The sequence below is a fragment of the Stenella coeruleoalba genome (assembly GCF_951394435.1).
Source record: "Stenella coeruleoalba genome assembly, chromosome: 2".
Classification (NCBI taxonomy): domain Eukaryota; kingdom Metazoa; phylum Chordata; class Mammalia; order Artiodactyla; family Delphinidae; genus Stenella; species Stenella coeruleoalba.
The window spans coordinates 154182792-154209001 of NC_137147.1; the positions used below are offsets into that span (position 1 = coordinate 154182792).

Here is a 26210-nt window from a genome sequence, read left to right on the forward strand (position 1 = left end):
CCAACTCCCAGACCTCCAGGGCATGCCCTGCCCCTGCCGCTGGGCCACGTCTAAACGTAGCTGGAGCCCAGACCCTTGACTTGGCCCACTTCCTTGCAACCAAGATTTCATCGTACAGTGAGAGAGCACTTATCCCCTGTGCTTGATTTCTCGCAGCTCCTTCCCCTCTCCCTCCCCTCCCCAAGCTTGCAGTAAGTACTTATTTTTTCCCTTTTTATAGTAGGGAAACTAATTCTATTGCTACAACCAAGTACATCTGGGAAGCACAGTATTTTAGATAGTTAAACAAGGTTTTAAGGCCAAGCCTTATGGGCAGCGATGGTTTAACAAGATTTTAACTGAGAAACTGCACTTAGGACAACTTGCACAGATAAATAATACAGTAATAGTGCTCCCTTTGTCTGATGTAAATCACGATAGCTGTTTTTTCTTCACCTGGTTCCATCATTGCTGGGATTCAGACAATCTCTGAGTTTGAAAAGGAGATAGAGCTACTTCAGACACAGAAGATAGAAGTGGAAAAACATGTGCAGTCCCAGAAACGGGAAATGAGAGGTAACGAAAATATGAGTCACTGAGTCCATTGGGGTGCAGGCTGAATTTATCATAGGTGTCGCTGTTAAGGCAGTGTGTCCTTTGATTGGTCTGAGGCTGGTTAGTTAGTTGGTTGGTGGGATAGCTGGTAAGTTAGTCAGCTGATGAGATGGTTAGCTGGAGAGTCTGAAGGGCTAGAGAACTGGGTCCTTAAAAAGGAAATGGGAAAAGAGAAATTAGGCAAAAATGTAATTTATACCAGTTGTGCCTTTTTCTCTCAGAAAAGGTGTCGGAAATCACCAAACAACTTCTTGAGAGCTACGACACTGAAGATGTAAGAAGCAGGTAATCATTTTTGCATTACCAAGCATTTAAAAAAAGGTAACACATGAAAGAGATGATTTTCTTACCCTCCTCATTGTTGCAGGCTCTCTCCGGAAGATTTGGAACATTTAAATGAGGATGGAGAACTTTGGTTTGCTTATGAAGGACTAAAGAAAGCAACACGGTGAGAAATTTCCCTCAGGTTCTTTGTGATTTTTCAGAGATAATGTACTATTGGAAACTCAAAAGTTTATCTTTCATAGATTTGATAGACAAAGTAAATTCCTTATAGTAGAATGGTCTAATAATCCCTGGAAATATGTCTTTGAAGATTGAGTAAATTAGTTTAATAATGAAGAACAATCTCTTTGTGGGATAACTGGCCAAGTAATAAAACCCATAACCTGTACAATGAAAACTGACTATATCAAGTAAGTTAGCCAGTGTTGCTATAGATATATAAATATGTTTATTTATTTATTTATTTATTTTATCTTTGGCTGTGTTGGGTCTTCGTTGCTGTGCACAGGCTTTCTCTAGTTGTGGCGAGCGGGGGCTACTCTTCATTGCGGTGCGCGGGCTTCTCATTGCAGTGGCTTCTCTTGTTATGGAGCACGGGTTCTAGGCACATGGGCTTCAGTAGTTGTGGCACGTGGCCTCAGTAGTTGCGGTGTATGGGCTTAGTTGCTCTGCGGCATGTGAGATCTTCCCAGACCAGGGCTCGAACCCGTGTCCCCTGCATTGGCAGGCGGATTCTTAACCACTGCGCCACCAGGGAAGTCCCTATAGATGTGTTTAAATTTAAGGCGTTTGCTTTTTTAAAAATTAGTAAAGTATTTTTAGAGCAGTTTTAGGTTCACAGCAAACCGAACAGAAAGTACAGAGGTTTCTCATATACCTCCTACCCCTACACATGCACAGCCATTATCAACATCTCTCACTAGAGCATACATCTTTTAAAACTGATGAACCTACGCTGACACATCATTATCACCCAGAGTCAATTGTTTACCCTAGGGTTTACTCTTGGTGTTGTACATTCTATGGGTTTTGAAAAATGTATAATAACATGTATCTTTATCATTGTTGCATCACACAGAACATATTTTTTTAATTATTAGAGTAAAAATATAATTTTAATAATGTCCAAAATAAAATTTCTTATCATTAACTGCATGTTAACACCACATAACACTTCCTAACCAGCTAGAAGGAGTTTATAATTTTATGTTCCTAATTCCATAGCTTGTAACCTTGTGTACACAAGTAAACTTTATGTGCTTAGCGCCTGGCTCTTAATTGCGGGTTTTCATAACTGCTGCAGAAGTACACACTCAGAGTCATCAGCAGAATAAAGACTGCAGTTAACTTCTTGACACCTCCTCTAACAGCATTTTGGAGAGCCATCTCCAGTCCCAGAAGGATTGCTACGAAAAGGAGATTGAAGCTCTGAACTCCAAAGTGGTGCATCTAAGTCAGGAAATCAACCACCTGCAGAAATTATTTAGAGAAGAGAATGACATCAATGAAAGTATCCGTCATGAAGTCACCAGGCTAACATCAGAAAACATGGTATGGTCTCAGCTGCGGGCCCCAGTCGTGGCCATTATTCTGGAGATGTTATGCATTAGTGGAGTAAAATTCAGTGTCTCAGCTGTAAAACAGATTACATTTCCCAGGAGTGAAATAGCTGGTTCAGAAGATAAAACTATAAAAACTATAAAACTATAAAATTACCCCAGGCTGGAAAGCATTTTAAGAGGGTTTACCATAGGATAGGTCCAGATTCTGTGATGTGTGTGCTCTTAAATCTATCCATTTTAAATCTAGCCCTAACCCCTTGGCAAGTAACAAAAAGCATTAAGGTAAAAAGGTACCTCTTGAGAGGGGTGTGCATTCAGAAGGTCAGTCGCCCTGCTCATGCCCTTCATCTCACTGTTTCAACAGCTTCCTTCTTCCGTGATGCCTGTTCTTCTCCACTGCCATTTGTCTCACCCTTTCTTCTCACTCATGTCTACTGGCATGAAGAAATACCTTAGGAACCTTCTCAACAAAAACAATCCTTTCTTAACCCCACACCCCTTGCAGCCACCACCCCATTTCTCTGGCGGACTTGGCCACACTTCTCCATGCCACCTGGCTGTGATTTCTCCACTCACCTCCCGTTTACTCTGTGGCCACCCCATTCTGTGGGCTGCCTCTCCCACTAACTGAATCTGCCTGCACAGGGCTGAGCACAGAGGGTTCCTTTCCACCCTCGTCTAAGTCTCTCAGCAGCACTTGGTGATGTTAATGACTCCCTCTCCCTCCTTTCTGTTCTGCTGGCTTCCAGGACACTGTGGTCTCCCAGGCTTCTCATCCCGCCTCGCTGGCTGCTGCTTCTCTCCTTCTTTACTGGTCCCTCTTCCTCCCCCTATAGCCTGGAAGCATTAGGAAGTCTCAGTGCTGTGTCAACACGTGAGCATGTGTGACCCTGGGCACAGCGGACGTATGGAACGGTAGTTAAGGACCTGCACGTCTTTGTTTATTCCTTGGGTGATGCGTTAATGAGGAATTTGCAGTGAAATCCAATTGCACAGTCAAACAAGTATTTTTCGTTTGGACTTCAGAGGCACGGGTGTTTTCATAAACTTGCACGATAGAAAAACTCTCCATACGTGACTAGGGGTGGAAATGATGGACATTTAAACAAATATTAGCTAGACAAAGGCAGAGGATTATGAAACATATTGGATCATTCCAGACCTCTGCTAACAGAGCCGTGCACAGCCTGGAATTCAGAGGGCACGGTAGAACCCCTTTGAGATGATTCTCCTGTTTCTAGATGAGGAGATAACGTCTCTGGGCCTGGACCAAAGAGACCGGCTACCATTTCGTCACATCATCCCTCCCTCAACTCAGCAGAGAATTCCCGTATGCCTTCCCAGATGTATACTTCCTTCTCTCCAGGAGACCTTGGAGATGTGGAGGGTTGTAGCTATGTGAGAACTGCTCACCCTGAGCATGCTGGTGTTTCTTGTGACTATATAGGTCTTGAGGTTAAAAAAAAAAAAAAAAATTGCATCAATCCAGTCTATGCTTTGGCTAGCTCTCTTACACAAGTATACTAGACGTACGTTCCATGGGGTTAATGACCTAGACAGTTTAGTTTGCTTCTGAGCAGCTCTGAGATTTTAAAGCTTATACGTGAAAGTATTCTAATATTTCTAATTCTTCTCTAAAGATGATCCCAGACTTTAAACAGCAAATTGCAGAACTGGAGAAACAGAAGCAAGATCTTGAAATCCGCCTGAATGAACAAGCTGAAAACATGAAAGGTAACTGGAACCCTCATGAAGCTGCTTTTAATTTCCTGTATCCAGGAAATGACCAAAAAAATCATCATCAAACTGATTCTCCATGGAGTCAGGCAGGTGACATAAATGTGAGAAGTGGGGGCTTCCCTGGTGGCGCAGTGGTTGAGAGTCCGCCTGCCGATGCAGGGGACACGGGTTCGTGCCCCGGTCCGGGAAGATCACACATGACGCGGAGCAGCTGGGCCCGTGAGCCATGGCCGCTGAGCCTGCATGTCCGGAGCCTGTGCTCTGCAACGGGAGAGGCCACAACAGTGAGAGGCCCACGTACTGGAAAAAAAAAAAAAAAAAAAGTGAGAAGTGGGCTGGGTGGACAGTACATTAAGGTTCATAGGTATTTAAAGGCGGCAGCTGCTTCCAGGGTCCGTTGATTGTTGGCAAGTAAGAATTCGGGCCCCAGTATTGCTTGATATTCCTATTTTTAAAGAAAAACCAGAAATCCAGGTTTTTATGTGAAATATCACAATTTTTAAATAATGGCTTGAAAAGTTTTTAAACACTGTTCAGACCACATAAAACCTAATCTGTAGCTGGGTACAGTTTAGAACCCCGATAACTGAAAATATGAAAATACGGCCAAACCCAAATCAGAATGCAGTGACATGGCCACCAAAGGACTGATAGTTCTTCTCATTATAGGAAAACTAGAAGAGTTGTCTAATCAGTTGAATCACAATCAGGAAGAGGAAGGAACGCAAAGAAAGTAAGTATCATTGTGCATGTACCTCAGGTTCACGTTCATGTAATGCTTTTCTTTTCTGAAATTGTGGGTGATACCAAAGAAAGGTTATTAAACCAAAGAAGCAAGGTGTTAATTAAGATATATAATTTGTTAGCATTCAAGTGTGAAGAAAAGAAATACTTGTGTACACACACACACACCCTTCTCTGGGAGAGTGTATGAGAAATGAAACAAAACGTTGGGTGCCTGCAGGGAGGGTAACTGGGTGGCTGGTGCATAGGGGAGGGAGGAGACTTACTTTTCACTGTGTAGACTTTTATACCCCTAGAACATTATGCCATACACATGGATTATCTCTTCAGAAAAAATTGATAACATAAGATCGTGTGAAAGAGAACAGTTTCTCTCTCAGCAGACCACTTAGGGTAAGGCTTAAAATCCATGTTGATAGAGAATCTTCATCGATAAACCCCCCAGATTACATCCTGACCAACAGAGGGCCTGGTAGAGCCTTGTGAGGAAAATGTTTTGCCACCAGCTTGTTGAGATACTTTTTAAAAAATGATGGGGTTTTTTGTTTTTTGGTTTTTTTTTTTAACATCTTTATTGGAGTATAATTGCTTTACAAGGGTGTGTTAGTTTCTGCTGTATAACAAAGTGAATCAGCTGTATGTATACATATATCCTCATATCTCCTCCCTCTTGCTTCTCCCTCCCACCCACCCTATCCCACCCCTCTAGGTGGTCACAAAGCACCCAGCTGATCTCCCTGTGCTATGCTGCTGCTCCCCACTAGCTATCTGTTTTACATTTGGTAGTGTATATATGTCAATGCTACTCTCTCACTTTGTCCCAGCTTACCCTTCCCCCTCCTCATGTCCTCAAGTCCATTCTCTACATCTATGTCTTTATTCCTGTCCTGCCCCTAGGTTCATCAGAACCATTTTTTTTTTTTAGATTCCATATATATGCGTTAGCATACGGTATTTGTTTTTCTCTTTCTGACTGACTTCACTCTGTATGACAGACTCTAGTTCCATCCACCTCACTACAAATAACTCAGTTTCATTTCTTTGTATGGCTGAGTGATATTCCATTGTATATATGTGCCACATCTTCTTTATCCATTCATCTGTTGATGGACACTTAGGTTGCTTCCATGTCCTGGCTATTGTAAATAGTGCTGCAGTGAACATTGTGGTACATGACTCCTTTTGAATTATGGTTTTCTCAGGGTATATGCCCAGTAGTGGGATTACTGGGTCATATGGTAATTCTATTTTTAGTTTTTTAAGGAACCTCCATTACTGTTCTCCATAGTGGTTGTATCAATTTACATTCACACCAACAGTGCAAGAGGGTTCCCTTTTCTAAAAATGTTTTTGAAGCTATTTTAATTCAATGCTTTTGTAATAAAATATAGATTTACTTATTTATACATAACTCAAGTTAGAATTACAGTTTTAGAGTTTCACACTCATTAGTAAGGTACCATTTTATATCCTAATGTTTTTCCATACCACAAAACATTGCTTATATCAAATAATATTTTTTATAGCTTAGATTAGATTGCAGTTTTGTATGGTAAAAATATTTTGTAAAACTTTATAATCTTCAGAGAAGTCAGTTACCCTGACTTCTTCACCGTGAATTTTATTCACAGTCATTTCTAAGTCATCCTCATCAGATTAAAATTGATTCCCATATTATTATTTAAATCATCCGAGGAATAGATGTCAAATTTGTCATCAGTGTTCCATTCCAATTTAAAAATCCTTGAGATACTTGATTTTAAGAACAGTAAACGGACACTCTATGTCCCACCCAGAGAGCATTTTTCATCATGTGACTTCTTTGGTAGGATTGGGGCCAAATGAGGACCCAAAACAGTAGGAAAGTGGTGAGCACCATTTTGGAACTCTTTGGATGGGTTTTTCTTCTCTCTCTGATCACTGGGTTTTGGAGTACCTGTTCCCAGTCTTTTCACAAAGGAGACAATTATCGAGCTTTTGGTCATAAGGGTGTAAGTGGGTAGGGATGTCCTGTGGGAGCAGTCAAAGGGTGTAGGCAGGTGGGGACAAGAACTTCTCATCAGGTTAAGGAGACTGGAGCAGACATGGACTTTTATACCTCACGAACCCTGGTCTCTTCCTCCCACTTTGAGCACTCCCCTATTCAGGTACCACTTGCTTTACACATGAAGTGGCCAAAGTATTTTGCCATCTTTGGAAATATCACTGCTTGCTGTGACAATGAGAGACACTTCCATGACGGTCAAACTGATACCAAAATTTCCTAATCCTTTTCTCAGAACCGTAGGAGCCCCAAATGAAATGTATACCAAAGAGAAAGAGAAGCTGATGGATAAGATTCAAGAAATGCAGGAGGCCAGCGAGCACTTGAGGAAACAATTTGAAACTGAAAGTGAAGTCAAGAGTAGTTTCCGGCAGGAAGCATCTCGCCTCACTGTGGAGCACAGGGTGAGGAGTTTTGTCACTTGTTGATAAGTGATGCCTGCATATGCAGGCATCACTGAAGGGGGTCAGGCCACCTAAAGCATCCGATGAGCAGCATCTGCCTCCCACCAGAGCAGTCTGTTTCCTTATCTCAAAGGACAGGTGGTCTCTGAGGTTACAGCTGCCTCAGGGGAGCCTGGGGATTGACGAGGGCTGAGAGAGGACGGGTGGTGAGGACCTGAGCACTGTCCCATGGACGGCACCCATCTGAGATGACGACGCCCTGGCCCAGAGCACCTTGAGGGTGATAGGCTGATGTGTGACCTTCTCTGAGCAGAGCTTACCCCAACAAAGGCCTTTGCTTGCTTCTGGGGGTGTGTGCCCTTCCTGCAGTTTTCAGAGTCAAAATGTTCTTCTATGCAATGATCATGATAGTAGATGACTTTTTTTTTTTTTTTTTTTTTTTTTTTTGCGGTTCGCGGACCTCTCACTGTTGTGGCCTCTCCCGTTGTGGAGCACAGGCTCTGGACGCGCAGGCTCAGCGGCCATGGCTCACGGGCCCAGCCGCTCCGTGGCATGTGGGATCTTCCCGGACCGGGGCACGAACCCGTGTCCCCCACATCGGCAGGCGGACTCTCAACCACTGCGCCACCAGGGAAGCCGATGACTAACTTTTTAACTTGTGAGAATCTTCATCAGATTGTCAATGCCCTTGTCAAAATGATATTTGGCAACTCTGTCAGCTTCCAGCAGTTCTTCTGAAATTTTATTGGTGTGTGAAACCCACAAGAATGAGAAGCACCAAAGTAGCAGACTGGGTGCTTTCCTGGGAGGTGGATGCTCACAGGCCCCTTCCTGGCCTGGCAACCTCCAAGACCATGACCAGGAGAGGGCTCACCCAGGCATTGGTCAGCCTGCACATGTCCACAGGCCCTGCTCCCTGTCGTCAGGGTCCCCCATTTCCTATCTCACAAGAAAAAAACATGATAGGGTAAAATCACATTTTGCCATGTCAGGATTTAACGTTGAAGAGGAATCCACAGAGTTTAACATTTAATAGGAAGTAACACATTCCAGTCAGGGCACCTGGATGATGACCATCTTTTTTGAGGGGGGGTACACCTTTCTCAGAGAATAAGTTCTCAAATCACACTGGATAAGTAACTGCCTGCTAAATGTGAGAGGCTGTCCCACCTTCTGCCGCTGTGTCTGCGTGTGTGTCCCTGGGGTCTCAGCAGGAGCCAGTGGTGAGGGAGAGGGTAGGTGGGTGATCATGTGTGGTGCACATCTTGTCCTGTGTGAGCCTTCACTCAGCTGTGAGCATGTGGGTGTTGTCAATCCCTGAGTTGTGTGGGATTTGTGTGAGTTTGTTTCTGATGCTGCGGGAGGAGTGAGGTCCCACTCAGTGCCCCTCCTCAGGAGCCCCCCACCTCGTGTGTATGGCTCTCCTCCCAGGCAGGGAAGGGCTGGACCTGTTTCTTCCCCAGTGCATGGAGCTGGGGACCAGTCCTATCTACGTGTTCATTCTAACACACTATTCCTGAACCAGTCAGTAGCTTCAGTGTTACAAGTGAATAGATGAATATGCAACGAAAGAATATAATTTCTATATCTTAGGTGGCGATTTTGCCCACAAATGAGACTAATAGTGTTATTAGTCACAGAAAAAATACGTAAATAAAAGGATGTCCAACAGTAGTGGGTAGATTAAGTGATTATGTATCATATGACTTAGCCATTAAAATGACAGTTTGGTATATTATCAGTGACGGAGGGAAATATCTGCAATATAATGAGAGAGAAACATAGGATGTAAAACTTTACATGCAGTATGACCCAATTTTTTACAATGTATATGTGCCATATTAGGGGGAAAAAAAGAATGAAATAAATCAAAATGTGAACAGTGATTTCCTCCAAGTTCTCCAGGATTGATGGGTAACTTTTTTATTATTAGATATATTATAAAATAAGCTGAAATAGGAAGAAACTGTACCCACCTCCCCACTTGTAAGGCCAGATAAAGTTCCTCATGTGTTTAACAGAGACACAGAACTGTAGTGGGGACAGGTGGCCACTGAGTAGACACAGCACAACTTCCCTTGACTCTGAGAGTCACCCGAGAACCCAAGCTGCAGTGACTGACTGCGTGGTAGGCATTGCTGGAGCAGAGAAGCCTGAATCCTTTCTGTGTCAAAGCCCTTGGGATTCAGGAAGAACCTAAACACTCTCTGCCCTTTATAGGAAATATTTATAGGCATCCAAGACTCTCCTGGTTCTTGAGCCAAATTCAGCATAGGCTGGGCCACCCCCTTATCAGGAAGGAGACGCAAAGCCAGGACCCAAATCTCTGAAGTTTCTCCGCCTGCAGCTTCTGACATCCAGAGAGCCCATTTGCACACATGCATATTTTTAAATTCTCTACAATGGGCATTACTTTATTAAGGGAAAATTAGATCAAGTTAACTGTGGTCTATCCGTACAATAGGATATTATTCAGCCACGAAAAGGAGTGAAGTACTGATACCTGCTATAGCATGGATGACCCTTGAAAACATTATGCCAAACATGAAAGGCCACACATGTATGATTCCATGTATATTAAATGTCCAGAACAGGCAAATATGTAGACACAGAAGGTAGATTAGTGGTTGCCAAGGGCTGGAAAGGAATAGGAGGACAAAGGGGTGCCAGCTAAAAGTTACATGTTTCTTTCTGATGTGATGAAAATATTCTGGAATTAGATGATAGTGATGGTTGCACAACTGAGTATACTAAAAACCATTGAGTGTACACTTCAAATGGGTGAACTGTTTGGTATGTGAATTATAGCTCAGTAAAGCTATTATCAAAAAATAGGTTAAGGGGCTTCATTGGTGGTGCAGTGGTTGAGAATCTGCCTGCCAATGCAGGGGACACAGGTTCGAGCCCTGGTCTGGGAAGATCCCACATGCCGCGGAGGAGCTAGGCCCGTGAGCCACAACTACTGAGCCTGCGCGTCTGGAGCCTGTGCTCCGCAACAAGAGAGGCTGCGATAGTGAGAGGCCCGCGCACCGCAATGAAGAGTGGCCGCGGCTTGCCGCAACTAGAGAATGCCCTCGCACAGAAATGAAGACCCAGCACAGCCAAAAATAAAAAAATAAATTTAAAAATAAATTTTAAAAAATAGGTTAAGATGCTTCTGAGCTCATGTCCTTGTTTCTTTTGATTTCTGTAGGATCTTGAAGAAGTGTTAGACATGAAGGACAGAGTGATTAAAAAGTTACAAGATCAAGTGAAGACTCTAACCAAGACAATTGAAAAAGGTAGGAAAAATAACATTCAGTTTCCTATTTTTTGAACTTTCAGCTAAGGTCCACATATGTTGACATGTTATTTCCTGATGTGGTCCAAAGAATTTGAAAACCAAAGGAATGGGTCTCAACTGGTGGATTTGGGGCTCAGTGAAGGGCTAATGGAAGGATCCTTCAAGGCAGGAAGATAGCTCACCACCTCTCAGATGATACCAGATATGCTCATGCAATTGTAAGGGACACCCTGGAATGACTACTTTTAACCTCTTTCTCTGTTAGCTCTCTCCTTGTAAAAATGAAACTGTGAAAAAGTTTCAAATTTAATGGCTTTAAAATTTATTTCCTCTCTCAGTGACATGGAATCAATATTCCAGTTTCTATTAGAAAAAAGAAGTAGACAACTAAGAAGCTGGACAGCAGTCCTAAACATGGACTGAACTGCACACTGAGTGTCCTCATGAGCTCCTGGGAAAAGGACCCTCTGCCTTTCTTTCCTTCACCCGCTTCTTTTTTTTTCACATCTTTATTGGAGTACAATTGCCTTACAATGGTGTGTTAGTTTCTGCTGTATAACAAAGTGAATCAGCTATACATATACATATATCCCCATATCCCCTCCCTCTTGTGTCTCCCTCCCACCCTCCCTATCTCACCCTTCTAGGTGGTCACAAAGCACTGAGCTGAACTCCCTGGGCTATGTGGCTGCTGCCCACTAGCTATCTATTTTACATTTGGTAGTGTATATATGTCCATGCTACTCTCTCACTTTGTCCCAGCTTACCCTTCCCCCTCTGCATGTCCTCAAGTCCATTCTCTCCATCTGCATCTTTATTCCTTTCCTGCCCCTAGGTTCTTCAGAACCATTTGTTTTTTCTTTATTAGATTCCATATATATGAGTTAGCACACGGTATTTGTTTTTCTCTTTCTGACTTACTTCACTCTGTATGACAGAATCTACGTCCATCCACCTCACTACAAATAACTCAATTTTATTTCTTTTTATGGCTGAGTAATATTCCATTGTATATATGTGCCACATCTTCTTTGTCCATTCATCTGCTGATGGGCACTTAGGTTGCTTCCATGTCCTGGCTATTGTAAATAGAGCTGCAATGAACATTGTGGTACATGACTCTTTTTTTTTTTTTTTTTAACATCTTCATTGGAGTATAATTGCTTTACAATGGTGTGTTAGTTTCTGCTTTATAACAAAGTGAATCAGTTATACATATACATATGTTCCCATATCTCTTCCTTCTTGCATCTCCCTTCCTCCCACCCTCCCTATCCCACCCCCACACCACCGAGCTGATCTCCCCGTGCTATGCGGCTGCTTCCCACTAGCTATCTGTTTTACGTTTGGTAGTGTATATATGTCCATGCCACTCTCTCACTTTCTCACAGCTTACCCTTCCCCCTCCCCATATCCTCAAGTCCATTCTCTAGTAGGTCTGTGTCTTTATTCCCATCTTACCCCTAGGTTCTTCATGACCTTTTTTTTTTCTCTTAGATTCCATATATATGTGTTAGCATATGGTATTTTTTTTCCTTTCTGACTTACGTCACTCTGTATGACAGACTCTAGGTCCATCCACCTCACTACAAATATCTCAATTTCATTTCTTTTCATGGCTGAGTAATATTCCATTGTATACGTGGGCCACATCTTCTCTATCCATTCATCCGATGATGGACACCTAGGTTGCCTCCATGTCCTGGCTATTGTAAATAGAGCTGCAATGAACATTTTGGTACATGACTCTTTGAATTATGGTTTTCTCAGGGTATATGCCCAGTAGTGGGATTGCTGGGTCACGTGGTAGTTCTATTTTTAGTTTTTTAAGTACCTCCATACTGATCTCCATAGTGGCTGTATCAATTTACATTCCCACCAACAGTGAAAGAATGTTCCCTTTTCTCCACACCCTCTCCAGCATTTATTGTTTCTAGACTTTCTGATGATGGCCATTCTGACCGGTGTGAGATGATCTCTCATTGTAGTTTTGATTTGCATTTCTCCAATGATTAATGATGTTGAGCATTCTTTCATGTGTTTGTTGGCAATCTGTATATCTTCTTTGGAGAAATGTCTGTTTAGGTCTTCTGCCCATTTTTGGATTGGGTTGTTTGTTTTTTTGTTATTGAGCTGTGTGAGCTGCTTGTAAATTTTGGAGATTAATCCTTTGTCAGTTGCTGCATTTGCAAATATTTTCTCCCATTGTGAGGGTTGTCTTTTGGTCTTGTTTATGGTTTCCTTTGCTGTGCAAAAGCTTTTAAGTTTCATTAGGTCCCATTTGTTTGTTTTTATTTCCATATCTTTAGGAGATGGGTGGAAAAGGATCTTGCTGTGATTTACGTCATAGAGTGTTCTGCCTATGTTTTCCTCTAAGAGTTTGATAGTGTCTGGCCTTACATTTAGGTCTTTAATCCATTTTGAGTTTATTTTTGTGTATGGTGTTAGGGAGTGTCCTAATTTCATTCTTTTACATGTAGCTGTCCAGTTTTGCCAGCACCACTTATTGAAGAGGCTGTCTTTTCTCCATCATGTATTCTTGCCTCCTTTATCAAAAATAAGGTGACAATATGTGCATGGGCTTATCTCTGGGCTTTCTATCCTGTTCCATTGACCTATATTCCTGTTTTTGTGCCAGTACCATACTGTCTTGATTACTGTAACTTTAAGTAGTATAATCTGAAGTCCGGGAGGCTGATTCCTCCAGCTCCGTTTTTCGTTGTCAAGATTGCTTTGGCTATTCAGGATCTTTTGTGTCTCCATACAAATTGTGAGATTTGTTGTTCTAGTTCTGTGAAAAATGCCAGTGGTAGTTTGATAGGGATTGCATTGAATCTGTAGATTGCTTTGGGTAGTAGAGTCATTTTCACAGTGTTGATTCTTCCAGTCCAAGAACATGGTATATCTCTCCATCTGTTTGTATCATCTTTAATTTCTTTCATCAGTGTCTTATAATTTTCTGCATACAGGTCTTTTGTCTCCTTAGGTAGGTTTATTCCTAGATATTTTAGTATTTTTGTTGCAATGGTAAATGGGAGTGTTTCCTTAATTTCTCCTTCCGATTTTTCATCATTAGTGTATAGGAATGCAAGAGATTTCATTAATGCATTAATTTTGTATCCTGCTACTTTACCAAATTCATTGATTAGCTCTAGTAGTTTTCTGGTAGCATCTTTAGGATTCTCTATGTATAGTATCATGTCTTCTGCAAACAGTGACAGTTTTACTTCTTCTTTTCTGATTTGGATTCCTTTTATTTCTTTTTCTTCTCTGATTGCTGTGGCTAAAACTTCCAAAACTATGTTGAATAATGGTGGTGAGAGTGGGCAACCTTGTCTTGTTCCTGATCTTAGAGGAAATGGTTTCAGTTTTTCACCATTGAAAATGATGTTGGCTCTGGGTTTGTCACATATGGCCTTTATTATGTTGAGGTAAGTTCCCTCTATGCCTGCTTTCTGGAGGGTTTTTATCATAAATGTGTGTTGAATTTTGTTGAAAGGTTTTTCTGCATCTATTGAGATGATCATATAGTTTTTCTCCTTCAATTTTTTAATATGGTTTATCGTATTGATTGATTTGCATATTTTGAATAATCCTTGCATTCCTGGGATAAACCCCACTTGATCATGGTGTATGATCCTTTTAATGTGCTGTTGGATTCTGTTTGCTAGTATTTTGCTGAGAACTTTTGCATCTATGTTCATCAGTGATATTGGCCTGTAGTTTTCTTTCTTTGTGACATCTTTGTCTGGTTTTAGTATCAGGGTGATTGTGGCCTCATAGAATGAGTTTGGGAGTGTTCCTCCCTCTGCTATATTTTGGAAGAGTTTGAGAAGGACAGGTGTTAGCTCTTCTCTAAATATTTGATAGAATTCGCCTGTGAAGCCATCTGGTCCTGGGCTTTTGGTTATTGGAAGATTTTTAATCACAGTCTCAACTTCAGTGTTTGTGACTGGTCTGTTTATATTTTCTATTTCTTCCTGGTTCAGTCTCAGAAGGTTGTGCTTTTCTAAGAATTTGTCCATTTATTCCAGGTTGTCCATTTTATTGGTATACAGTTGCTTGTAGTAATCTCTCATGATCCTTTGTATTTTTGCAGTGTCAGTTGTTACTTCTGCTTTTTCATTTCTAATTCTATTGATTTGAGTCTTCTCCCTTTTTTCCTTGATGAGTCTAGCTAATGGTTTATCAATTTTGTTTATCTTCTCAAAAAACCAGCTTTTAGTTTATTGATCTTTGCCGTTGTTTCCTTCATTTCTTTTTCATTTATTTCTGATCTGATCTTTATGATTTCTTTCCTTCTGCTAGGTTTGGGGTTTTTTTGTTCTTCTTTCTCTAATTGCTTTAGTTGTAAGGTTGGGTTGTTTATTTGAGATGTTTCTTGTTTCTTAAGGTAGGATTGTATTGCTATAAACTTCCCTCTTAGAACTGCTTTTGCTGCATCCCATAGGTTTTGGATCATTGTGTTTTCATTGTCATTCGTTTCTAGGTATTTTTTGATTTCCTCTTTGACTTCTTCAGTGATCTCTTGGTTATTTAGTAGTTTGTTGTTTAGCCTCCATGTGTTTGTATTTTTTACAGATTTTTTCCCTGTAATTGATAGTCATGGTTGGATAAGATACTTGATACAATTTCAATTTTCTTAAATTTACCGGCGCTTCATTTGTGACCCAAGACATGATCTATCCTGGAGAATGTTCTATGAGCACTTGAGAAGAAAGTGTATTCTGTTGTTTTTGGATGGAATGTCCTATAAATATCAATTAAGTCCATTGTGTTTAATGCATCATTTAAAGCTTGTGTTTCCTTATTTATTTTCATTTTGGATGATCTGTCCATTGGTGAAAGCGGGGTATTGAAGTTCCCTACTATGATTGTGTTACTGTCGATTTCCCCTTTTATGGCTGTTAGCAGTTGCCTTATGTATTGAGGTGCTCCTATGTTGGGTGCATAAATGTTTACAATTGTTATGTCTTCTTCTCTGATTGATCCCTTGATCGTTACATAGTGTCCTTCTTTGTCTCTTGTAATAGTCTTTGTTTTAAAGTCTATTTTGTCTGATATGAGAATTGCTACTCCAGCTTTCTTTTGCTTCCCATTTGCATGGAATAACTTTTTCCATCCCCTCACTTTCAGTCTGTATGTGTCCCTAGGTCTGAAGTGGGTCTCTTGTAGACAGCATATATATGAGTCCTGTTATTGTATCCATTCAGCCAGTCTATGTCTTTTGGTTGGTGCATTTAATCCATTTACATTTAAGGTAGTTATCAGTATGTTCGTTCCTATTACCATTTTCTTAATTGTTTTGGGTTTGTTATTTTAGATCTTTTCCTTCTCTTGTGTTTCCTGCCTAGAGAAGTTCCTTTAGCATTTGTTGTAAAGCTGGTTTGGTGGTGATGAATTCTCTTAGCTTTTGCTTGTCTGTAAAGGTTACAATTTTTCTGTCGAATCTGAATGAGATCCTTGCTGGGTAGAGTAATCTTGGTTGTAGGTTTTTCCCTGTCATCACTTTAAATATGTCATGCCACTCCCTCTGGCTTGCAGAGTTTCTGCTGAAAGATCGGCTGTTAACCTTATGGGGATTCCCTTGTATGTTATTTGTTGTTTTTCCCTTGCTGCTTTTAATATTTTTTCTTTGATGTTAATTTTTGAAAGTTTGATTAATATGTGTCCTAGCATGTTTCTCCTTGGATGTGTCCTGCATGGGACTCTCTGTGCTTCCTGGACTTGATTGACTATTTCCTTTCCCATATTAGGGAAGTTTTCAACTATAATCTCTTCAAATATTTTCTCAGTCCCTTTCTTTTTCTCTTCTTCTTCTGGGACCCCTGTAATTCAAATGATGGTATGTTTGATGTTGTCCCAGAGGTCTCTGAGACTCTCCTCTGTTCTTTTCATTCTTTATTCTGCTCTGCAGCAGTTATTTCCACTATTTTATCTTCCAGGTCACTTATCCATTCTTCTGCCTCAGTTATTCTGCTATTGATTCCTTCTAGAGAATTGTTAATTTCATTTATTGTGTTGTTCATCATTGTTTGCTTTAGTTCTTCTAGGTCCTTGTTAAACATTTCTTGTATTTTCTCCATTCTGTTTCCAAGATTTTGGATCAACTTTACTATCATTACTCTGAATTCTTTTTCAGGTAGACTGCCTGTTTCCTCTTCATTTGTTTGGTCTGGTGGGTTTTTACCTTACTCCTTCATCTGCTGTGTGTTTCTCTGTCTTCTTATTTTGCTTAACTTACTTACTGTGTTTGGGGTCTCCTTTTCACAGACTGCAGGTTCATAGTTCCTGTTGTTTTCGATGTCTGCCCCCAGTGGGTGAGGTTGGTTCAGTGGGTTGTGTAGGCTTCCTGGTGGAAGGGATTGGTGCCTGTGTTATGGTGGATGAGGCTGGATCTTGTCTTTCTGGTGGGCAGGACTGTGTCCAGTGGTATGTTTTAGGGTACCTGAGACCTTATTATGATTTTAGGCAGCCTCTCTGCTATTGGGTGGGGTTGTGTTCCTGTCTTGCTAGTTGTTTGGCATAGGGTGTCCAGCACTGTAGCTTGCTGGTTGTTGAGTGAAGCTGGGTCTTAGCGTTGAGATGGAGATCTCTCGGAGATGTTTCGCCGTTTGATATTACATGGAGACGGGAAGTATCTGGTGGACCAATGTCCTAAACTCGGCTATCGCACCTCAGAGGCACAGGCCTTACACCTGGCTGGAGCACCAAGATGCTGTCAGCCACACGGCTCAGAAGAAAAGGGAGAACAAAAGAAAGAAAGAAAAAAAGTTATTAAAATAAAAAATTAAATTATTAAAAATTTTTAAAAATTAAAAAGTAATTTAAAAAAAAAGAAAGAAGAGAGCAACCAAACCAAAAAACAAATACAGGGCTTCCCTGGTGGTGCAGTGGTTGAGAGTCTGCCTGCCGATGCAGGGGACACGGGTTCGTGCCCCGGTCCAGGAAGATGCCACATGCGCGGACCGGCTGGGCTCGTGAGCCATGGCTGCTGAGCCTGCGCGTCCGGAACTTGTGCTCTGCAATGGGAGAGGCCACAACAGTGAGAGGCCCGCGTACTGCAAAAAAAAAAAAAAAAAAAAAACAAATCCAGCAATGATAACAAGCTCTAAAAACTATACAAAAAAACAAAAACAAAAATGGGCAGACAGAATGCTGGGACAAATGGAAAAAGCAAAGCTATACAGACAAAATCACACAAAGAAGCATACACATACACACTCGCAAAAAGAGAAAAAGGAAAAAATTTATATATATATCTTTTGGAAAGTCTGAGGTCTTCTGCCAGCATTCAGTAGGTGTTCTGTAGGAGTTGTTCCACATGTAGATGTATTTCTGGTGTATTTGTGGGGAGGAAGGTGATCACGTCTTACTTCTCTGCCATCTTGAAGGTCTCTCTCCCTTCACCCGCTTCTGTGTCACTGAACTTTTCTGACTTCTCTCTTCTAACTCCCTTTACTCTTTTGTTCAGTATTGCTTCTTCCTCCCAACCTTTATCACTAAGGCTGTATCTTCAGTTCTCTGTTCTTTTTACTATATTCCTTTCTTTGAAAAGCTCCTTTACTATTATTTATTCAGCTCTCACCTCACATTTAATATGTCCAAAACAAAAATGAGGATCTTTCCGCTTCAATAATTAATGATAAAGGTCAGTCTGCCCTCATGAGGGCAGAGACCATGTCTGTCCTTCCCATTGCCCAGTGGTGTCCCCATTGTTGGAATGAATGAAGGAACTGCCATCGCTACATAAGGACTTCCAAAATCCACCTGCCATTCCTCACTTTTCCTGAGTCCCAGTCCCTTTTTGCCTCTAAGACTACTCCTTCACCTTTCTATTATCACCTCCAACCCAGTGTGTCTAAAGTGGAATACATCAGCTTTCCTTCCTGTATCATGTATCTATCGTCATATAACAAACTATCCCAAAATTTAGCAGGAATAAAGACGCAGATGTAGAGAATGGACTTAAGGACATGGGGAAGGGGAAGGGTAAGCTGGGACGAAGTGAGAGAGTGGCATGGACTTATATATACTACCAAATGTAAAATAGATAGCTAGTGGGAAGCAGCTGCGTAGCACAGGGAGATCATCTCGGTGCTTTGTGACCACCTAGAGGGGTGAGATGGGGGAGGGTGGGAGGGAGATGCAAGAGGGAGGAGATATGGGGTTACATGTATATGTATAGCTGATTCACTTTGTTATACAGAAGAAACTAACACACCATTGTAAAGCAATTATACTCCAATAAAGATGTAAAAAAAAAAAAAAAAAACAGTTTCTCAGCCTAAGTGTCCATCATCTGATGAATGGATAAAGAAGATGTGGCACATATATACAATGGAATATTACTCAGCCATAAAAAGAAACGAAATTGAGTTATTTGTAGTGAGGTGGATGGACCTAGAGTCTGTCATACAGAGTGAAGTAAGTCAGAAAGAGAAGGACAAATACCGTATGCTAACACATATATATGGAATCTAAGAAAAAAAAATGTCATGAAGAACCTAGGGGTAAGACAGGAATAAAGACACAGACCTACTAGAGAATGGAGTTGAGGATATGGGGAGGGGGAAGGGTAAGCTGTGAGAAAGTGAGAGAGTGGCATGGAGATATATACACTACCAAACGTAAAATAGATAGCTAGTGGGAAGCAGCCACATAGCACAGGGAGATCAGCTCGGTGCTTTGTGACCACCTAGAGGGGTGGGATAGGGAGGGAGATGCAAGAGGGAAGAGATATGGGAACATATGTATATGTATAACTGATTCACTTTGTTATAAAGCAGAAACTAACACACCATTGTAAAGCAATTATACTCCAATGAAGATGTAAAAAAAAAAAAACACAGTTCTGAAGGTCAAGAATCCATAAGTGGCTTAGCTGGGTGGTCCTCGCTCTGAGTTGCAGTGAAGTCATCAGCAGGGATGCAGTCATCTGAAGGCTTAGCTGGGGCTGGAGTGCCTGTCTCCAAGCTCATTCACATGGCTGTCAGGAAGCCAGTACCTTTTGGACACTCCATAGGTGGCACTAGCTCCCAAGGAATATGGTCAGGTACAAGTGACCACACTTAAGAATACCCAAAGTATGATGTTCTTATCATGTATTTCTGCTTCATTTATTGTTCTTCCCAGTCCAGATGCAGTTCAGCAATCAGAGGTTATTCTTAGCATAAGCAGGTTGCTTAGTAAAACAGTTAACATTCTACCTTTATCAGTCTCCAAGGGAACAGAGCTAGTAAGTCAACAGGACAGACTCTCATGCAGTAGAAGAGAGAGTTCTGTTAACTCTTTACCTGGATTATCTTCTTTGTCATCCATCAGAGCCTACTCACTTTTCTTGGCCCAACTGGAGTGCTGCCTCCTTCAAGAAGAATTTTTCAACAGTTCCAACCTACCTATGCGTAAAGTCTTATGTCCCCTGTATTTATTTCCTATGGCTGCCTAACAGATCACCATAAAATTAGTGGCTTAATAAAACACAAGTCTTACAGTTCTAGAGGTCAGAAGTTCAAAATGGTCTTCACAGGGTTAAAGTCAACATGTCAGCAGGGCTTCTGTAGGCTTTAGGGGGAGATTCTGTTCTTGCCTTTTCCTTCTTCTAGAAGCCACCCACTTTTACTGACTTATGGGCTTCCTCCACCATCTTCGAATTCAGCAGCATGGCATCTTTAAAGTCTTTCTGACTCTCTAACCTATGCTTCTGTGTACATCTCCTCCTCCCAGAATGAACATGAATCTTTGGGGACCAGAGGGCAGACTGTGGCCCACCCAGAGATGTCCATGTCCCAATCCCCAGAGCCTGTGAATATGTTACCTTACATGGCAGAAGGGACTTTGCAGATGTGATTAAGTGAAGGGTCTTGAGTTGGGGAGAGTCGCCTGGATTATACAGGTGGATTCAATGTACAATAATCACAAAAGACCTTATAAGAGAGGCAGGAATGACAAGGTGAGAGAAGGTGGTATGACAATATAAGCAGAGAGAGAAAGATGTGGTGATAGAAGCAGAGGTCAGGGTGATGTGGCCACAAGCCAAATCATGTGGGCAGCCTCTAGAAGCTGGAAAAGGCAAGAAATGAGTTCTCCCCTAGAGCCTCCAGAAGAAACACAGCTCTGCTGACACTTTGATTTCAGCAGTGTAAGATCTATTTCAGTCTATGACCTCCAGAAATGTGAAACTTTTTTAATTATATTTTTTTAAAAATTGTGCTTTATGCTACTGAGTTTGTGGCACCTTGTGATGGCACATAGGAAGCTAGGCCAGCCACCTTGGGATCATGCAGTTTGGTGTTTTGCACACCACATGTTTTGTGAATCTCCTTTCTTTAACTGTAATGTCAGTGTCCTGAAGGCAAGAGCATCATCTTGGATTGTTTTCATATCCCCACTGTGCTGGATATATACCAGGTGCTCATGAGGATATATACCAGCAGCTGTACTCATTGATATACTCACAGATAAGAATCACTACCAGAAGAAATTCTTCAGGATTTAATAAAGTTTGCATTTATCAGAAAGCCACAGGAGTTCATGGGCAAACCAGCCAGTATGGGATGGAAAGAGACAGAGTAGTCTCATGATAATGCTGGTGAAAGTTGTTTTTGTGTATTTAGTTGATTGTTTGCCTCTGCCTACAGCCAATGATGTGCACCTGTCCTCAGGACCCAAGGAGTACCTTGGAATGCTGGAATACAAGAGAGAAGACGAGGCCAAGCTCATCCAAAACCTCATTCTTGGTAGTGAAACCTGGAACTCTGAATCTTCGCTCTATCTTTGAGAACTTGAGCATCAGCCATTGCTACGATCTTGGGCAGGGGTATTTCCTCTTCTTCCTCCACTGCTTCTTCTCAGCCTCACCACTGTTGACCACGTAATTCTTTGTTTGGGGTGGGGAGGGGCTTTGCACTGTAGAATATTGAGCAGTGTCGTTGGCTTCTATTCTGTAGAAGCCAGTAGCAACCCCTAGCCACGACAATAAGAAATGCCTCCAGACATTGCCAGATGCCCTCTGGGGGTACCTTGCCTTCAGTTGAGAAGCGCTGCCCTAACCTCTTCCCAAGTCTCATCACATGGTCAGGGTAGAAGACACATCTCCTCATCTTTGTGTCTCAGCACAGGAGCCATGGAAAAAGTAATTGTGGTTCCTTTGTTCCATCTGACTTCTGCTGAGAAATTTATTTGCAGGCAGTATGGTGGAGGCTTTCCAGCCACACCTCAGTTACAGGAATCTCCCAGTGGGCATACGCTGGGGTTGGTGGTCTTAGAAACAATCTTACTAGACTGTCTTCACCATGAAAACCACGTGGTTTTCCACGGAAAAGGAGAAAAGCTGCCTCCCTATCAGTGGGTTGTAACATCTCAAAGCAGAAAGCCCATATGTAGCCTTACTCCTCTTGTGCTAATTGACTCCCCTCAGAGGACCTGAGCACCCCTGCCCTTTCCTTTCCACCCTCACTGGTGCACAGCTGTGGGGCCTCTTTGTTCCCCTGTCTTAATGCAGGCATGGGGAGGTCTGTGTTTGCTTTTTTTTTTTTTTTTTTTTTGCGGTACGGGGGCCTCTCACTGTTGTGGCCTCTCCCTTGGTGGAGCACAGGCTCCGGACACGCAGGCTCAGCGGCCATGGCTCACGGGCCCAGCCACTCCGCAGCATGTGGGATCTTCCTGGACCAGGGCACGAACCCGTGTCCCCTGCATCGGCAGGCGGACTCTCAACCACTGCGCCACCAGGGAAGCCCTGTGTTTGCTTATTTTAACTTGTTCTATAAAGTTTCTATCTTCCCTTCATTCCCACTCTGCCTTCCAGCCATTCTCCTCCCCTCAAGACCAGCTGGTCCTCCTCTGCAGGACTGCTGTGTACCTGTTTTCTCTATTCAAGGCAGATGCATGTGGTTGCTGAGGTCATATTCCATCCTCATCATAGAGGCTGAAGTGAGGGTGCATGGAACTGGGGTTCCTCTGTTACCTTGGAGATAAGAAATTCTGTCCTTTATTCAACCTTAGAAAAGAGAAGGTACTTTGCAAATGAGAAGTAAGAGAAGCAGGTGGCACCTGCATGTATATTTTTGCCAAGAAAACCACCAGCCTGAACTCCTCCAAGGGAAAAGACACCCTTATGCATTCAGGCACTGCATCAAGTACAGAAAAGCAGACAACCCCTGCCCCATCATTATAGGTTCCTTATCGGGAGAGCTGATCATCAGCTGTAATCCTCACTGACTCTCTCTGCTCCAGACCTGAAGCCCCGCGGTGTGGTGGTGAACATGATCCCCGGGCTGCCAGCTCACATCCTGTTCATGTGTGTACGCTACGCAGATTCTCTAAATGACGCCAACATGCTCAAGTCCCTCATGAACAGCACCATTAATGGTATCAAGCAGGTGGTTAAGGTAGGAACTACCTTTGACATGGCCCTTGGTATCATGGCTACTTTAGGAACACCTGTGGGAATGACCAGTTGCCTGTACTTTTCCCATCCTTCACCTCCAGTCTTTGGTCAACCACATGATTCCTCAAACCAGTCAGAGGCCCAATCAGGAAAAGAATCCAAGCTGTTAGGAAAAGACAACTTAGGTCAGAGAGCCCTAAGGGTGGGGATCTGCCAGTGGACCCCAAATCCTTACCTGCAAGACTACAGCCTGGTAGCCACCACCCCACCACTTCTGTCCCCCGGGGCTGCAAAGAGGGGCTGGCTGCAAGGAGTAGGTGTCTATCCAGATAACAAGTGTGAATGCCAAGGAATGGGAAGGACTGAAAAATTACTCATCTCTTCCCTTGGCATTTATGTAATTCTCCCTTATAAAACCACAGTATGTACTTTTATTCTCAGCCCAGAAACGAAGATAAGCTATATGTAAGGGACCAGTAAAATATAGATCCATTATTCTTCATTCCCCTTCCAAATGGGAAGTAATGTTTGATTTTGAGATATATGTAATTTTTTTAGTTGGGGAAGTCCTATCTCACTTTTAGTAAAATATGTGTTCTAGAAAAGTCGTGAGCAATTAAATCCTATTTTAAATACTCTAGGAAAAGGGAAGAATAAAAGCAGTGAGTGCATCAGGCCATGGATAATTCTTCCCCCTATCCCCCCTCCCACCAAATTTTATACTAAGAATTCATTATTCATCAGGAGTTAGGAGTCGAACACTAACATTGATTTGGTGCTGGGTGCTTTATAGTCACTGTCTTCACAGGAGCTACCATTGTGTTCTTAGAAGAGACTTCCATAAATTCATGTTTTCCCTGTCCGTATTTTCATAAATTGGGTTTCCTCAGGGTACACTTGCATTACGTTCCAGGTCATGGGCACACAGTATTTGCCCCATCGTGCTGCTCTGGAATGTTTAAATACTTAGAAACTGAAAGACACATGGCATGAGGAGTGTAAATCCTTCCTTGCCAGCATCTACCATCTCAGCTTCTTCAGTGGCTTCCCACCCCTCCCCCTCCAGTGCACAGCACATTAAAGCAACCCTCACTTGGTCCACATACCCGCTTGGCCACCGTGCCTTTTTTTTTCACCCCTTGCAATCTGGTTTCTACCTCCATTACTCCACAGAAAGATCACAAGTAATTCCTCTTGCTAAATCCAATGGTATTTTCTTAATTTTTATTCTCTTTAAGTGGACTGAACAGTAGCACCATCTCCTTGAAACGCTCTGACATTGTCTTTCAAATCCCAGGACTTTCCCAGTTTTCCTTTTATCTCTCTGGTCTTTATTACCTCTGCTTCCTTTGCTCATTCCTCTCCTTCCTGCCCCATAAGCGGGGGTGTTCTTGCCGACAGAGTCCTCGATCCTGAGCTCTTGTCTGTCCACCCCTTTCCTTCAAGGAGGACATCCTCCCACCTCTCTCCTGCGGTTTGCTCAGCTGTCCACGTTCCACATCATCTCTGCATCCTCTGAGCTTTTGTAGCACAGTCTATGCCCATCATGTAGGCTGTTGGCGGCCTGTTTAACTGTGTCCTATATATGTCATGTCTGTCTTACCAGTCAGAATGTGAACTTTGGAAGGCAAGGACTGAGACATTTCTCAGGCATTCCTGCAGTGCCTGCTTCAAGCATCATAACAGGTGATATAACCTGTACAGAAATACTTTGCAAACCATAACGTGCTAAATAAATACAAGAGCTTATTTTTATAGTAGAAATTTAATAAAGTCTTTAATGAATAAAAAAGGAATTCTTTTCGGTCAAAAGCCACCAGCTAACCAAACAGGTAAGATATGTCTGTTCTTGGCTCAGAGGTACCAAATCCAGCACCAAAATCCAACTTTGTCTTTTCTTGTTGTTGTTGTTTTTTAAAGGAACATTTAGAAGACTTTGAGATGCTGTCCTTTTGGCTTTCCAATACTTGTCATTTCCTCAATTGCCTGAAGCAGTACAGTGGAGAAGAGGTACGATTGCCTGCCCACTCTGTGTTCTATGCTGACTGCCAGTCTCCTACCTCCTCATGAGCCAGAACTCACCATAGGAGTTAGGAATTGGGATGCCCAGCTCCAGGGGCAGCTTCTGCTCCAGCTGGCTTTCTTACTCCCCCCTTACCCAGGAGACCAGCTTCACATCACCAACTGAATGGAAGTCACAGGCAAAAAGACTTCTAGAAAGAAGTATAGACCTTGAGCATGGTACTAAGCCTCAGTTTTCTTGACTTAAAATTCATGAGGTAGATTCTGTGATTTTTCATTTTCCTTCTGGTTGTAAAATTCTGAAGTTTTTAGTATTATCACTCTAAAATACAGCTGTTAGTTCAACATGCCTGTTTCTTCATAGCTGTTCTCACTATGAGATTCTGATTGTTCCTCCATAATCTGCAAATCCTTTGCCATTCTGACTCTGCTTTCAAGGGGCTGACATCATAAAGAAGCTCTTCACCTCCAAGTACTCACAGAGCAATATTTCATTGACCTAAAATAGCAAAAATAACTTTCAGGGTTTTCACTGCTCTGCAAAATGGTTATACCATTTTATAGTCCTACCAGTAGTATGTAAAGGTTCCAGTGTCTCATACCTTTACCAACAGTAGGTATTGACAGACATTTTATTATTTATTAGTCTTATGGTATAAGATGATACTTTGTTGACTTAAATTGTAATTACTTGATCACTAGTGAGGTCAAGCATCATTTCATGTGCTTACTAGTCAGTTGGGTTGCCTTTTAAATTGCCTACTCACATCTGCTCTCCATTTTCCTTAAGGGTGATTATTTTTCTTATTGATTTGCAGGAGTTCTTTACATATTATGGGTAGATTGTGGCTTATCTTCTACTTTTCCTTATGGAGTCCTTTGTCAGACACAATTTTTGAATTCTGATGTACTTAAACCTGTCAGTCCTGTTCTTTTATGATACCTGATTTAATGTTTTGTTCAAGAAATTCTTCCCTACCCTGAGATCATGAAGTTATTCTTTCTTCTAAACTGATAATTCAAATTTAGAGTTCATAATTATGCTTTTATCCAGAATTGGTATGATTATTTATCCCAAGTTGACATGTGAGGTAATGATCTCATATCTTCTTCCATGAGGATAGCCAGTTGTCCCAATGGATAG

General features: G+C 42.0%; 1 protein-coding gene across 1 annotated transcript in view; it reads left to right on the forward strand.

Moving 5' to 3' along the window:
* Positions 1-26210, forward strand: part of MYO5C (myosin VC) — a 118992-nt gene that overhangs the window by 71026 nt on the left and 21756 nt on the right. Inside the window, exons 26-36 of the mRNA XM_079913746.1 lie at positions 462-555; positions 816-879; positions 962-1042; positions 2250-2430; positions 4082-4175; positions 4851-4914; positions 7205-7373; positions 10567-10654; positions 21297-21395; positions 22891-23045; positions 24965-25054. Of these exons, the coding sequence (XP_079769872.1) occupies positions 462-555; positions 816-879; positions 962-1042; positions 2250-2430; positions 4082-4175; positions 4851-4914; positions 7205-7373; positions 10567-10654; positions 21297-21395; positions 22891-23045; positions 24965-25054 (1179 nt within the window). The remainder of the gene's footprint in view (positions 1-461; positions 556-815; positions 880-961; positions 1043-2249; positions 2431-4081; positions 4176-4850; positions 4915-7204; positions 7374-10566; positions 10655-21296; positions 21396-22890; positions 23046-24964; positions 25055-26210) is intronic.